Raw genomic sequence first — 14,579 nt, forward strand, 5'->3', positions numbered from 1 at the left:
ATGTTACAGGGAGACACGTGAGTGAGATGGATGGGAGGTGAATGAGGTAAAGGTCCAGGGCGATTAAGCCCCTGCTTCTGGGGCCGCTAAGGCTTGAGCGGTGGGAGGTGGATGACCTGGCACTGTGCCGCTGGCATTCGACAGAGTGTGGTCGTACAGTGTCAGTACCGTGTCAGGATCACAGATGTCAATTCTCAAAGCTTTCGTGATTGACTTGCTCTCGATCAAGTCTTTCATGTGTTTGTAGGAGCAAAGGCGTAAAGATACTGATTTCAAAGGAGAGAATGACCTTTCATTGTCTGACGTCTCTCAAGGTCAACGGCGCTTGCCAGCGGAAGCTCATCAGGCACCTTGTGTGACGCCACGCCAACCTTTGCAACAAATCCTGCCCCCCCCCCCCCAAAGAACATCGAGTTTTTCTCGAGCTTTCCACGCTCAACACGCGACGCGAAAGCCGAAGCTGCGTCCCTTCCCTCAATTACCATTTAACTACTGAAAGAATAAAGATCCGCGTCACAGAGGCTATAGCGAGGAACAATAAAGGTTTCACCAGGTCAAATTTCTTTTCTTTATTTTCCCAGGTTGAATCGGGGTATCTATACTCGTAAAAACTCATTTGCCTAGATTTCATCTCACCTCATAAACGCCTTGTTGAAGACTTTTCGGATAACCATCCTAAACTTTCAAGCCCCAATGCTTTTTCTCCCAAACAGGAGAACCAACGCACGTATGCATATGTTGAATGCTCGCCCAACCGACCTTTCCGTAATCCCAAACGATGTCAAAGAAACCTTTTTTGCTTGTCGGGTGCCGTAATAACCCGTCTTCGTCACCTAAACCATGCCCAAACGCCGATGTTGAAATCGTGCCTGGCTACAGGACGCAAACTATGCCAATGCAGCAAAACTTGGCAGGTTGAAAGCTGTTTGCGCACCAGAAAGCCAGACCCCTCCTACGTTGCAATAGTAGGATGAGATACAAAGAAACAAAAGTGATTTGTTTATTTGGCGTACTTGGCACGGAAGTACTTGGTGGCGGCAATCATGTTGGCCAGAGCCTCCTTGGTCTCCTTCCACTGGCGGGTCTTGAGACCGCAGTCGGGGTTGATCCAGAGCTGCTCGGGCTTGAGGTACTGGAGCATCTCCTCGATGCGGTCCTTGATCTCCTGCTCGCTGGGAACACGGGGAGAGTGGATGTCGTAGACACCAGGTCCGATGTGGCGGGGGTAGGCAGAGTCAACGAAGACGCTCAGCAGCTTGGCATCGGACTTGCTGTTCTCAATGGACAGAACGTCGGCATCGAGGGCAGCGATGGCGTGGAAGAAGTCCTGGAACTCAGAGTAGCAGAAGTGGGAGTGGATCTGAGTGGAGTCCTCGACGCCGGTGGTGGACAGGCGGAAAGCGTTGACGGCCCACTTGAGGTAAGCATCACGCTCCTTGCCGGCGCGGAGAGGGAGACCCTCACGGAGGGCAGGCTCATCGACCTGGATGACATCGACGCCAGCAGCCTCAAGGTCGACGACCTCGTCACGGAGAGCCAGAGCGAGCTGCTCGGCCTGGACGGACTGGTGGACGTCGTCACGAGGGAAAGACCATCGCAGGCAGGTGACGGGTCCAGTCAGCATACCCTTCATGGGCTTGCTGGAGACGGAGACGGCGTACTTGGACTCCTTGACGGTCATGGGGGCGGGGCGGGAGATGTCACCGACAATGATGGGGGGTCGGACGCATCGAGAGCCGTAGCTCTGGACCCACGCGTGGGTGGTGAAGGCATAGCCGTTCAGGCGCTCACCGAAGTACTGGACCATGTCGTTACGCTCAGGCTCACCGTGGACGAAGACGTCGAGCTCCAGCTCCTCCTGGATCTTGACGTTGTCACGGATCTCCTTCTCAATGAAGGAGTCGTACTCCTCGGCGGTGATCTCGCCCTTGGTCAGCTTGTTGCGAGACAGGCGGATCTCCTTGGTCTGGGGGAAAGAGCCGATGGTGGTGGTGGGGAAGAGAGGGAGGTTGAGCTTCTTCTGCTGAGCATCGATACGGACAGGGAACTCAGACTTGCGGTTGTAGTCGGCAGGGGTGATCTTGGCCTGACGCTCCTTGACCTGGGGGTCGTTGGTGCGAGGAGAGGTGGCGCGGGCCTGGATGGACTTGGCGTTGGCCTCGAGCTGCTCACGGACAGCGGCAGGACCCTCAGTGACGGCCTTGGCAATGATGGCGACCTCGACAACCTTCTCGGAGGCGAAGGAGAACCAGTCGGCGATCTCAGCATCCAGCTTCTTCTCGCTGGCGAGGGTGTGGGGGGTGTGGAGGAGAGAGGAAGAGGTGGCGACAATGACACGCTCCTTGCCGAGCTTCTGGACAGCGCTCTCGACGATCTCAATGGCGCGCTTCAGGTTGGTCTTCCAGATGTTACGTCCGTCGACGACACCGGCAGACAGGACGGTGTTGGGGCCGAGAGCACCGAGAACGGTCTCGAGCTGCTCGGGGTTGCGGACAAGGTCAATGTGGACGGCGTAGATGTCCTTGGGGACGAGGTCCAGGTTGTGGACGATGTCACCGAAGTAGGTGGTGAAGACCAGCTTGGGGATCTTGTCGCCGAGGCTGGCGAACTTCTCATAAGCGGGCTTGAAAGCAGCCTTGGTCTTGGCGGGAAGATCGAAGACGAGGACGGGCTCGTCGATCTGGACGGTCTCAGCACCAGCCTCCTTGAGCTGGATGAGGAGCTGCTCGTAGACGGGCAGGAGGTTGTCGAGCAGGTCAATGGGGTCGACGGTCTGGCCACGGTCGGCCTTTCCGAGGTGCAGGAAGGAGACGGGGCCGACCAGGACGGGGCGGGTGACGACACCGGCCTCCTTGGCCTCGTTGAACTCAGCAACGGCCTTGGGGGTGGCGGTCAGCTTGAAGGTCTGGCCGTCCTGGAGAGTAGGCTTGACGTAGTGGTAGTTGGAGTCGAACCACTTGACCATCTCCAGGGAGGGGACGTCGACGCCGCCCTTCTGGTGGCCACGGCCCATGGCGAAGTACTGGTCAACGGTGTCAAGGCCATCCTTGGTGTATCGCTCAGGAACAGCCTGTGTTGGAATTACAGTCAGCATTGATCACTCTCTTTGATGAGTTGGAGACGGATTGCAACATACACCAAAGTCCTGGATGTGAGAAAGAACCTGGTCGTACAGGGCAAAGTCGTTGCTGGGGATGATGTCGACGCCGGCATCCTTCTGGATCTTCCAGTGAGCCAGACGGAGCCTCTTGGCCTCGGCAAGCAGCTCAGGCTGAGAGATCTTTCCAGCCCAGTCTGCACATGTGGACGTTAGAAAACTTTTCCAATGGTTGGGCGAAGTCGGTAAAAGGGGTGTGAGGACTAACAAGCTTCGGTGGCCTTCTTCAGGTCACGGTTAACACCCATACGGGGGAAACCGAGAACTGCGGACTGAACCATCTTGACGATTGGTTTTGATATGCGGACTGGACGAATGTTGATTGATGAGAAGCTGCGGAAGAAGACACATGTCAATTGATTTGAACGCGTTTGGAGCACTGAAGCTCACATGGGCCATATGCCAGTTGAGGGCGGGAGTGTGGGAGTTATACTCACTGTTAATATCAATCAGATGGTCCTGCCTGTGTTTACAGAAGCAGAAAAGAAGAGGAGGATGAGCCCTTTTATGGAGAGATGAGAGGGAGAAAAAAGGACAGGCTGGAGAGGATGGAGAGGGAAAAAAGGTTGGAGGAACGAGCGCGGGCAGGACCTGAATATTAAGTGAATCGAGCAGAAAAGCGCCGAGCGGGGGAGGGGTAAGACGAAGGCGGTCGGGATTCTGCCTGGGGCTATTGTGATCGGGACTTTTCCTGCCTGTGGAGCGTCAATCCGCCGCGTCCGTTTGCTTTCCCTGGCCAATTTCAGCGTCCTTGCCCGGCCACCTGTGGGAAGAAAAATTACTGGGCATTAGCTGGGGGCTGGGCGTCAGCCGGATTGCGCGATTTGCGCCATCGGAGGTGCTCGAGGGTCCTGTTCTCTTATTCATAGCCGTGCGTAATGACGGGCCGGTCGTGAATCCTTGACTGGAGCCATACTCGTATCTGGTGCTAGTGACTTCCGCCTTAGCGCGTGGGTGGGCGAGTGTGGGCAGGCCTGTGCAAATAGCCTCTGCAGCGCCCAGTCAGTCGATGCTGATACTGTACTCCGTACCAGGGAGAACGATGGAAACTACGGGGTGCTACCTCAGACTAGGTCCTGTTTTATTAGTGGAGGAGAATGCGATTAACACATGCAAAATGGTAAGGCATTCGACAGACGGGCATCGTGCTGGGCCATCGTACTCGTATGGACACAATTCTACTCGCCTTCGAGTCGACGCTACAAACGGTGCCTGGAAGCTTGCGAGTTCACCAGACTCGAGTGGGGGAGACGGGGAGCTTCTGGCCAGATCGCTTGCATACTGTACGTACGATACAGTCAAGTCATCCATCGTGAGTCGGAGTTGGATGGCAAACTGATCATCCCCCAAGGCAGTTGAGCTTCCTTGCTAGCGAATGAGGTGCAGAATTTTCTGCATACCTTCTGTTGAGCTCGCTCCATTGCCCGTACTCGTACCCAAAGACCCCAACCACGACCGAGATAGAGCATCCTCAACCCTCGCCACGCATCAATTGGTTCTTTGTGAGTCGATTGGGAGATTCTCAGGTCGACCTGCCCCGGTGCTCCGTACCTATTTCCTTTCCTCCTATCGCTTGTCGTATGGGGAACTGCGGGTAAGCGTAGCACCCACGGAGGATTTGCTACCAACACCGACAGCTTTCATACATGTACATGAGAGACCACATGGGATACCTACTTGCCTGCATGTCAGACATTCAGTCAACTTGTCTCGAGGCGAATGGAGAAACATGCCCTGGGGGAAGCAGCCCAATTCCCTACCAGGTGCCAGCATGGCTTTCCCGCGGTACGAAGAACCCGCATCACGACATCTGTTATGGGAGCTGAGCCGCGCCACATGCAGGTGGGCTGCTTCTCCAACCAAGTACGGACTAGGAAATCAGGGTCTTTTGATTGGGTTGCAGTGAAGCAGGAAAAAAAAAAAGAAAAGAAAAAAAAAAGAAAAAAAAAGAGTTGAGCTCCATTGGAGCCGATCTCGCAGCGCTTCGGCTCTCGGCGAGTCAAGTTTCTGCGTGAAGGGTCTCAAGCTACTGTTTGCTGTTGGTGAATCCTTTCATCCGGCAAAGATGAGCATTGAGGCCATCGTTGAAACTTTTCGTAGTACGAACCACGAGTCCTACAGGCGATCCCGCCTCAAGCTGTTTGACACAGGCACTCGTCCTTCGCACATGCGCCAAGTACTGTAGGATGATAGGATTCAGCCAATGCCGTCCGGCTTATCTGCATAAGCATCGCTTCGCCCTTCTCCTAGCCATTCGCCGGCGACTAGTGTCAGGACCCCAGATCAGACTCGGAGTTGCTATGCGTTGCCGTCCAAAATGGCCCAGCTTCCAAATCCGACAGCTGTCTGACCTGACTTTGGCTTATGATCTCGGCAAGAATCTCCTTGTACGAAACTTCATCTAGATCCCGTCCCATCCTATCGAAAACGCGCGCGCTACCAATGGTGACACTTTCATCGAGCCGTGAGCGTGGCTGCATCGCTCTGCCAGGCCGGACGATTATAGCCGTGGGAATCCTGGCATGGCCGATCCTTGACCTCGCAGGATGCGGATGTGGGTGCTGATGCTGATGCTGTGTGATTACCTGTACCCAGGCCTCTACGGAGTATCTATCTCGTGCCATCTCATGCTACCTTGACCTTGCGAATACTCCGTACTCCGTACACACATGCCCAATCTTACCTCAAAGCTTCCCAGGCCTGCGTGTTGGTCGTCCATCGGTCACAGTCTGGTTGGTGGCGCAACGGCAGAGTTCCAAGGTCGTGGTATATTTGGTGATAAATATTGATCGTAGTAGCATTTCGTATCTCGTGGAGGACTGCCCGAAATCTCCGAAATCTCGCTGAGAAAGATTGCAGATTGTCAGGATGATCGGTTTCAGCAAGTGTCAGTGGCTGCGACTCCGTGAGTTGTCTCGAACATTTTCAAGCGCTTCGGAAATGCCGGGGCGTTTCAACACACTCAGTGGAATGTACGATTGGCGTGCCCTTGGAACAGTGGAATAGCAAGTAATGCAGTGGCGTAGGAGGCTTGAAAACATTCATCATATCAATATGTACGTACGGAGTCGACGATCTTAAGTCACGATTTCGGGTGTGGGCAATTGGACGTGGCCTCACAAATTGACGCCTGATAGATCATGTTCCAAATGACACGTAAGGTCATTGTACTCTGAACTTCAGACGCTGAGCTGAAGTTCTCACAAGAGGTGACTCTACTCTGATAAATATATGCAGATGGAAAAATGTCTACAAAGACGCATCGGTTCCGTATGAACCAAGTCTTATTACCGACGTAGGGAGTCCGAGTTCTGAATAAACCGACGCAGACAATATGCATAATATAGGGTACATGTACTGAAAGCGTGGCGCGAATCCTTGGACTGATGCCAATCAGATGTCTGGACACGTTTTACGGCCAAGTCGGTTGGGGGTTGAAGTAGCCTTCATCGTCAGAGAGAATATTTCAACATGTACATATGTGCTTCTATCACGTCCAAGGCGACTGGTTTACAATGTGTGGTTGATGGTGCAGTTTCCGTCAACCCAAGGCTAGCAGCAGATACAGCAAGACCCACAAATGACTTTGACAGTAACGCGCCTCAGCACCTCAACTCACGCTCAACAACAAACTGGAAAACATTCAGCTAATCACGATACGCACCACCACCGCTGCGACCTCATATCACTTTACAGTCTATACAATCCATAGCTGTATCACATAAAGAATCAGAAAAAAAACCCTGCGATCATCTAGCACCGCCGAGGAACAGTCACAGCCACAATGCCCCCTACAGAATCCGACATCCTCACAAACTACCTCCTCCAACCAGCCCCCCTCCCCTCCATCCTCACCTTCAACCAATTCGTCCTCCTCTTCCCCCGCCAGCTCCACAACGCGCCGCAGCTGCGATCCCTCTACCGCGACCTGCAAGCCCAGAGGAACTCGGTCATTGACGCCGTCTCCGCCAACATCGAGGACGAAGTGAAGCGCGGGGCCGTCATGAGAAAGGAAGTCTTGCGGCTCAAGAGGGAGGCCGAGAGGGAGGATATAGATGGAGAAGTCGAGATGGAGCGAGCGGTAAGCTGCTGGAAGACCGACTGGGCTTGCCGCATACCAGAGAAAAATGTCCCGCGCTGATGAAAGGACACAGTTGTTTGGCCACGATTCTGGGCTCAAGAGCGCAACGCACAGCATTCATTCCGTCATCCCTGAGCTTGAGGGCGCGGTAGGTGCTCTCGAAGCAGAGATCAGGAGGCTCGAGGACGAAGAAGCGACCCTCCAAGAGTCCATCCAGCAGACGATTGGCGGGTTGAGCGACCTCCGCTACGGCAAATTGGCCAACGGCAAGCTCCGGGACGAGGTTCTCGACGGCTTGAAAACGCTCCAAGAAACATGCGAGAGCAAATCATGACTGAAAGTCATTCGAAGGTTTTCCTTTTTGTTTGGTCCTAAACAGCTACATAACTCATCGTGGCCAAAAGCTTATGACACCAACAGCTCTCGGGTTGGTATCACGCAAAGCAAACAAGCCGCCGGGGGTTGCTCCCCGTCTTATATCATTTACATCATATCATTCAGTGCCCCAGGTTGGCACAATATCCCGGTCCCGCCGATTGCCACACAAGCAGCTCTCCTTTTCACCCAAAGCTCGATTATTTAGGCTGGGCAGCGGCGGGAGCGCCGCCAGGAGCACCAGCTTGTCGGTTGCGCTGTTGAGCACGGTTGCCGCTGAGTTTCGCTGTTAGCTACCGCCAAATGAATGGTCAATGGGTGGAATCCACTTACATCATGCTTCGGCTGAGAAAGGAGACAATGAGCATAAACGCCCACTGAGGCAGGAGGTTGAAAACCCAGAGGAAGTAGCCGAAGGGGGTAGCGAGGCCAAGCTCTCTGGCCTTGCCATTGAAGGGGTGGAACCACGAGTTGATGAGGGTCCAGTCCTTCTTATCGCCAGCCTCGTGCAGCTCGACCAGCTCATCCGAGGTGACGGTGGTCAGGTTGAGCCTCTTCTTGTAGATGTCGATCGGGGCCGGCTTGGGACGCATCTCGAAGGCCCAGATCTGGCCAATGCCGGCGGACCACGAGTTGCAGAGGATGGGCTGGTCGTCGCAGTTGACGTAGCCCATGTGAGGTGCCGCGGGGAGCTGGGCAAACTTGACTGCCGTTTCGTTGAAGGCAGCCTCGGCCTGACCACAGCGGCCTAGAAAGCGTGTTAATCAAGAGACTTGATGCTCGCGCAGAGAAGCTGGGAAAGCATACCAAAGCACGTCTTGTTGCCGCCGCTGATCAAAACCCACCACTCTACGGGCACCTTTGCATCGGGCGCAACAGGCTCGTAGAGCGTCTCTTCCCAGTTGTGCAGGCCCAAGACGGACAGCTTCTTGGGGCCCGTCTTGGCCTCGTGGGCGGCGACGTCATCGTACTTGCTGGGAGACGGCAGATAGGCGCTGTATTTGCCAACGAGCTGCTGGAACTGAGCGACGTATTGGTCGAGGGGATTCTCTTGGGCGGCAGACAAGGCGGGCAGAGCCGCCACGAGAGCAGCTGCGGAGAAGCGCATGGCGAAGCTGTTTGTTGCTGTTTGTGGAGAAGATTCGGATATCGGCCAATGGATTGGTTTTTGCTGTAGACGATTGGAAAGATGCAATGAAACGGATCCCCGGATATGATTACGACTAGATTGGCCTATGCTCGTATGCAAGGAATGGCGAAGAGGAAGAAGAAGAAGCAGAAGAAGAGGTGAAGAGGAGAGAGAGCTATGAAGACGGCGGGAATGCTAAGAATCTCTAGTACAAGTACCTCAAGAAGGTCCCAAGCGCAGGCAGAGTTTTGCTGGAGAAAATGTGGCCCTTATTTCAATGTACCTACTACTACTCTATCGACCGAGTGCTCTGGCTCGGCGGTCTGATTTGTTGAGAATTCCTCGGCCTTTTTTTCCCCTTGGGCACTCCTACACACAGTTACTCCGTAATAATGAAGAAGCGGTATTACCTGGTCGTTCAACAAAAGCTGAGGGCCAAGAGATTGGTTGATCCATCCTGGATGGTCTTTTTGTTTGCTTGCGTCTTAGCGCGCGGAGGAGGATGGATTCTTTGGGCGGGAAAAGGCGTTCGGCTTGGGACGGGATCACCTCATTTCTTGACATGTGCTTGCGAACAGGCGGGAACGTGCAGTTGTTCTGTACAGTGGCGTTAGAATTCTTCTTGATAGATGTCTACCTACGTATGCTGTGATTGATGGAAACTGATCATATCTTGTTATAGATGACTGTATGTAGTACAAGAGACCAGATACGGATCTGATAGCTACTTAAGTAGAGGCGTAAATACAGAGCCTGCAACGTGCTGCAACGAATCCGGGCGCGGGGTTCAAAGGCGCCCAGTTTCTGGAAGCCGAATGGCGCTGGGGCCCCGCTGGGAAAAAAAAAAGTGCCGTCACTGGATGAGTTACGAGAGGCGTCGCAGATGATTGGAAGCTTCAACTTCAACTTATCGATGCTGATGATGCTTCCTTTTCCCTGTCCTTCAAACTGACCTGATTCACCTCGGCCTACCATACCAAAGGATTTTGCGCAAACGTCATCGCACAATGGTAATTACATCTTGTCTTCCCTCCCCTCCGTCACAGCTCCGTTAATCCAAGCTCCTCCCCAGGCGCCCGAGCCCTCCATTCCCAAGCGCAAACGCGGGCGCCCGTCCAACGCGTCCAAACTCGGCCTCGACGCGTCGCAGGAGCGCAACGATGCGGCAGAGGCATACCATACCGATGCGCCCGATCAGATGCGCCCCAAGAAGCGCGGCAGGCCGAGGAAAACCACAACCTCTCCCGACGCCGACCCGAGCCCGACACCAGAGAGCTCCAAGCCCGCCAAGAGGAGAGGAAGACCGTCCCTAGGAGGCAGAGCGAAAGATGCAGACCCAGAGGCCATGAGCCTAGACGAAGCGACGCCGACGCAGCAGAAGCGGAGGCGAGGGCGCCCTTCGCTGAAGGGTAGAGGGATCGAGGATGAGGGCACTCCGAGCAGCTCGCAACGGAGTAGCGTTGCGCAAGAGTCGGAAGAAGATCAGCTGCAGGGCAAGCCCTCGAAGCACAAGGAGATGCCCGTCAAGCGGAAAAGAGGCCGGCCCTCTCTGCAGGCTCGACGGGAGGAAGAAGAGCCGATCCCGGAGCGCGATTCGACAAAGGGGAAGCAACAAGCGCAGCCGCGGAAACGAGGGCGGCCATCGCTACGAGATATCAGCGCCCCCAACGAGATGCAGAAGAAGCAGAATGATGACGCCAAAACGACTGCCGATAGCCCATCTCGAACAACATCAGGCAAACGCCGCGGCCGCCCTCCTGGAAGCGGCAGAGCCTCGACAGGAGCAGGGACAAGAGATCCCACTGCTCCCAGCGCAAAAAGACCCCCCGAAGCTGAACCAGAGCCAGCGGCAGATGCGAAGACGCCAAAGAAGAAGCAGCGCCGACCTCAGCAAGACACGAACCCCGAAGACGACGACGACGACGACGACCTCCCCCCCTCCCCCGAGAAGCCCTACCCTCACGTCTCGCCTCACGTCCACCGCGTCCGGCAGTCCACCATCGAATCGAAATGGAGCCCCTTACCGGAATCCACCATCTCAGCCGCCTCGTCCATGCTCGCCCTCGCCCACCGACCCATCCTCCAGCGCCTCTCCAACAGCGAGCAGCGCCACAACCACACTTCCGCCGCGCTGCGCCTCGTGACCCACCGCATCACCCGCAAGATTGCGCGAGGCATTCCCTTTCCCCCGGCGAGCATGCCTTCGGCAAGGGTTCCTCGCGGACGACAAGCCGGCGCCGGCGCCGCCGTGAGCGACGGCCGCGCCACGGAGCTGGACTTTGAGAGCGTGCTGGACGCGAAGCAGGCTCTGGAGCGACAGCTCGACCCGGCGCTCCACGCGGTCGAGCTGCTGCAGCGGGAAAAGGAGAAGCTGGAGCGGGAGCTGGAGAGGGACTACGAGGCGCTGCGGAGCTTGGAGGCCAGCGCAAAGGCGCAGGGCAGGGAGTATCGCGGGTTGCTGAAGAAGGCGCATGTCCTTGCGCCGACGCCCGAGGTTGTCTCTTTGCAGAGGAGGAAGATGGCGGAGCGGGATGTTTCGTTTAGTCACTCTGGGGGATCTGTCTTGGGTGGGCTTTTCAGTGTAAGTTGTCACTTTGCTTTCCCCCATCTTGTGTTTGCGTTATAAGACATACAGAGACTGTAGTGAGGGAAAGGCGTCGTTGTATGAAGCAGCTAACGGTCATGTGTCTCAGAATCTCAAAGACCCTGAACTCAAGGCTCTGGCTCTCCAACTGAGCGACCACATGGAGAGCATAAAGACAAATCTTCAGCAAGTAGACGGAATCGTGCCGCAGTTGGCGCGTGGTCGGGCTGCTCTGCAGGACGTCTTGTTTAGGTATTTGAGCCAAGAGCAGTATGAGCGGGTGGTACTTGGATGAAAACAGGAAAGCTTCCAGTCAAGGGACCATGATAATGTTTATTGAAAGGGATCGTGTGTGTTTACGGATTTGGGCGTTGAAAGGTCTTGCTTTACTACAGGAATCGAATCAGCGGAGTATGTTTCGAGGTAGAAGACAAGTGCTTTTTGTCTCTTGGTTTGTGGTTTGGACTTGGGCAGTACGTGATGGCATAATCAACGAATTACTATGAGTTATTGAGAGGGCCACAACACACATGTCCAGCTTTCCCTGAGATTGTCACATCTAGCAGAAGCATCATGATGTTCAGGGACAGTATAAACGTCACAAGTCGTTCAATTCGGAAAAGAGGTTGCCCTGAGATGTCGTTTTCGACAGCCCTATCAAATATACACAAACGAATGATAAAGAGGAGTGTCCCAAGAGAAGGCACACTCGCTCACACACAGCAGCAATTCCTGTCTGCCTGAACAAAGAAGAAACCAAGCCTCAAGCCAAAACGAAAGAAAAACAGCTCAGGATGGTAGAAGCCACGTGAATCCAAAAAGTCTTGTCGGCGTGTGCCGACTACAAAACGTCTATCATGCAACAGCGTAGAGAAACCCCTTGAGAGTTTCTCTTTTTTTGGACCATTTCTGGTTGCCATCATGTGCGTCCTTCTTGGGTTCGGGCTTCCTCAGGCCCAGAAACCCCCCTTTAACCCATTTCCCCCCACCTTTGTTTGTACAAGTATCGTTACAAGGCTATTTCCCCGTGAAGGAGTAACCCTTTATCGGCGGAGACGGGCAAAGCCGGAGGGACGAGCAACGCCGCTGGGCGCGGTGCCGTTGTTGACGGGGTAAGGCTGGACAGTGACAGTAGCACGGACGGTGGTGGTAATGTCAGTAGGGCAAGGGGTGCTGAGGACGGCAGACGGGGTGGTGGCCGCATCAGAGCCGCTTCCCTCGGAGCCACTGCCCTCGGAGCCAGAGCCAGAGGAGCCAGAGCCAGAGCTGCCAGAGCCAGAGCTGCCAGAGCCAGAGCTGCCAGAGCCAGAGCTGCCAGAGCCAGAGCTGCCAGAGCCATTCTCAACGCCCTTGTCGGTAACGGCGGGAGCGGAGCCAGAGTCACAAGAGCTGGGGGCAATGGTGACATAGACGGTCGAGGCAGGGACAGTGACAGTCTCCTTGGCAACGGTGACGGTGACGGTAGCGGCGTTGGCGCAAGAGCCATCACCGTTGGCGGGAGGAACGTCGCCACCGGTGTTGGAGCCGGAGCTGCCAGAGCCAGTCTCCTCGGGGACGACAGTGACGGTGGTGGTGCCAGTGCTGGTAGCAGTGGTGGTGGTGGTGGGCTGAGCGTTGCCACCGTTGCCGACGATGCTGGTGAGGGTAATGGTCTGCTGGGTGGTGGCCTTGATGGTGGTGGTGACGACGGAGGTATCGGCTCCCTTGCCAATGGTGTAGGTCAGGGTCTTCTCGGTGACAACATCGGAGACGGTGACGCCGGCGTTGGGAGGGGGAGTGACAGCGGGAGGCAGCGTGCCCTTGATGGTAGAGCCGGTGATGACGCCCGACGAGTGAGCAGCCTGGAGAGAGGATGAGATGCTCGAGGCCTCGGCCACGGGGCAGACGGTGGTGGCCAGCACAATGGTGTCCGTGACGATGACGGGGGTGACGGCCGAGTCGGGCAGGCTGCCCACGCCGGTCGAGTTGAGGCGAGCCGGGCAGTTGGTGACGGTGGGAGCACAGCTGATGACGGTGTGGACCGAGGTGGCGATGACGGTCAGAGTGGTGGGAGCAGCATCGTCAACAGCAACGGTGGTGGTGTTGGCCCTGGGGAAGTGCAGATGGCGGATGGGCTGGGTGGCAGAGGCCAGGCCGGCGAAGAGGCCGAAAGCAGCAACGGCAGCAGACTTCATGTTGATGGCTGGTTGTGTGATGTTTGGTATCTGATATGCTGACGAGGGCGAAAATCGATTCCGTTTCAACGTGGCAGACACAGTTTGCTCACGCTTCTATAAGCAATGCCGGAGAGAGTGGACGATCGACGTCAAGCCGATGGGAGGGAACAAGACTGGCTTGTTTCCGAGAGAGCTGTATAAAGAGTGGAAGTAGCTGTCAAAGCGACGAGCTGGAGCAAACAGGGACAGAGCACAAACGAACACTTCTTGACGAGGAAAGAAAAGAAGAAAAGAAGAAGAGAAGAGGAGGCCGAGTTGGAAGAGCTGGATACGGACCCTTTTTGTCGTCTGGGCAAACACCATCCCATCGCCTGGCAAACCAAACCAAACACCATCACGCCCCCCTCATCACAATGCCGGTCCCCACGCCCTCCCACTTCTCCCATCCTTCCACTCTCACTCTCTCTCGGCCGGCCTCTTGTCCGCCCTCTGGCATGCGTCAATTGATTGCTGACTGTCGTCCTCCCATGATCCATGCCTGCAAGGCTCCCCCCCTCCCCTGACGGAGTCGAAGCCGTTCTCGATGTCACCGTCTGGCGGCGCTAGAGCTGCCCAAGGACCTGCTAATACCTGCTAGTCCAGGGGTCGATGCAGGTACGCAGCGCCAGGCCGGAGCCGCATCAGCGTCTGAGACACGCCCGCAGCCAATCATTCGCGCTGTCGGCGCATTTGCCTCGGCGAGTTGGGTTCGCGGTGGCGCTGGGCTGACCCGAAGGATGTGGGAAGACGGAAGGACGGCTGATGGGAATCACGTCGACCTTGTCTGGAGTATTTTGATGCTCATTTTTTCTGCCTTGTGCTGCCTGAGTACCTAATCAGAGAGTGGGCGGTGAGTAGGTAATCTGCATCTAGACGCTCAGCTGGCAGGCACAGAGCATCATCACACGATAATCAGGCTTTGGTGCCCTCAACTCCCCTCAAGCACTATCGTCTTCTTCTGGCCGCTTCTGCATTGCGAACCCCGGCAGCATGCAATCGCACAAAACGGATCCCCTCAGCCTTTTCCTGGCCAGACCCTCCAAATGAGGACAAAGTCC

At 55.6% G+C, this 14,579-nt stretch overlaps 6 protein-coding genes across 6 annotated transcripts; 3 read left to right on the forward strand and 3 right to left on the reverse strand.

Annotated features, from left to right (window-relative positions):
• Window positions 1-1,000: 1,000 nt before the first annotated feature.
• Window positions 1,001-3,464, reverse strand: CCMA1212_008780 (putative 5-methyltetrahydropteroyltriglutamate-homocysteine methyltransferase; the record flags this gene model as incomplete). Its single annotated transcript, XM_073705894.1, has 3 exons — window positions 3,366-3,464; window positions 3,137-3,294; window positions 1,001-3,070 (listed from the first exon to the last, which is right to left on the reverse strand). The coding sequence occupies exons 1-3, from the start codon at window positions 3,436-3,438 to the stop codon at window positions 1,001-1,003; spliced, it is 2,301 nt and encodes a 766-aa protein (XP_073555632.1). The 5' UTR covers window positions 3,439-3,464.
• Window positions 1,149-3,097, forward strand: CCMA1212_008781 (uncharacterized protein; the record flags this gene model as incomplete). The annotated part of the gene is made up of 2 exons (XM_073705895.1): window positions 1,149-1,153; window positions 1,210-3,097. The coding sequence occupies 2 exons, from the start codon at window positions 1,149-1,151 to the stop codon at window positions 3,095-3,097; spliced, it is 1,893 nt and encodes a 630-aa protein (XP_073555631.1).
• A 3,477-nt stretch (window positions 3,465-6,941) lies between the features above and the next one.
• CCMA1212_008782 (uncharacterized protein) lies at window positions 6,942-7,572 on the forward strand (the record flags this gene model as incomplete). The annotated part of the gene is made up of 2 exons (XM_073705896.1): window positions 6,942-7,238; window positions 7,312-7,572. 2 exons carry the CDS (start codon window positions 6,942-6,944, stop codon window positions 7,570-7,572), a joined length of 558 nt encoding a protein of 185 aa, XP_073555630.1.
• Window positions 7,573-7,813: 241 nt separating this feature from the next.
• On the reverse strand, window positions 7,814-8,721 carry CCMA1212_008783 (uncharacterized protein; the record flags this gene model as incomplete). The annotated part of the gene is made up of 3 exons (XM_073705897.1): window positions 7,814-7,889; window positions 7,947-8,361; window positions 8,421-8,721. 3 exons carry the CDS (start codon window positions 8,719-8,721, stop codon window positions 7,814-7,816), a joined length of 792 nt encoding a protein of 263 aa, XP_073555629.1.
• Window positions 8,722-9,749: 1,028 nt separating this feature from the next.
• CCMA1212_008784 (uncharacterized protein) lies at window positions 9,750-11,621 on the forward strand (the record flags this gene model as incomplete). Its single annotated transcript, XM_073705898.1, has 3 exons — window positions 9,750-9,752; window positions 9,815-11,323; window positions 11,436-11,621. The coding sequence occupies 3 exons, from the start codon at window positions 9,750-9,752 to the stop codon at window positions 11,619-11,621; spliced, it is 1,698 nt and encodes a 565-aa protein (XP_073555636.1).
• A 748-nt stretch (window positions 11,622-12,369) lies between these two features.
• Window positions 12,370-13,500, reverse strand: CCMA1212_008785 (uncharacterized protein; the record flags this gene model as incomplete). Its single annotated transcript, XM_073705899.1, has 1 exon — window positions 12,370-13,500. The coding sequence occupies one exon, from the start codon at window positions 13,498-13,500 to the stop codon at window positions 12,370-12,372; it is 1,131 nt and encodes a 376-aa protein (XP_073555635.1).
• Window positions 13,501-14,579: the final 1,079 nt, after the last annotated feature.

The sequence above is a fragment of the Trichoderma ghanense genome (genome assembly GCF_004382785.1).
Source record: "Trichoderma ghanense strain CCMA-1212 chromosome Unknown scaffold_13, whole genome shotgun sequence".
Classification (NCBI taxonomy): domain Eukaryota; kingdom Fungi; phylum Ascomycota; class Sordariomycetes; order Hypocreales; family Hypocreaceae; genus Trichoderma; species Trichoderma ghanense.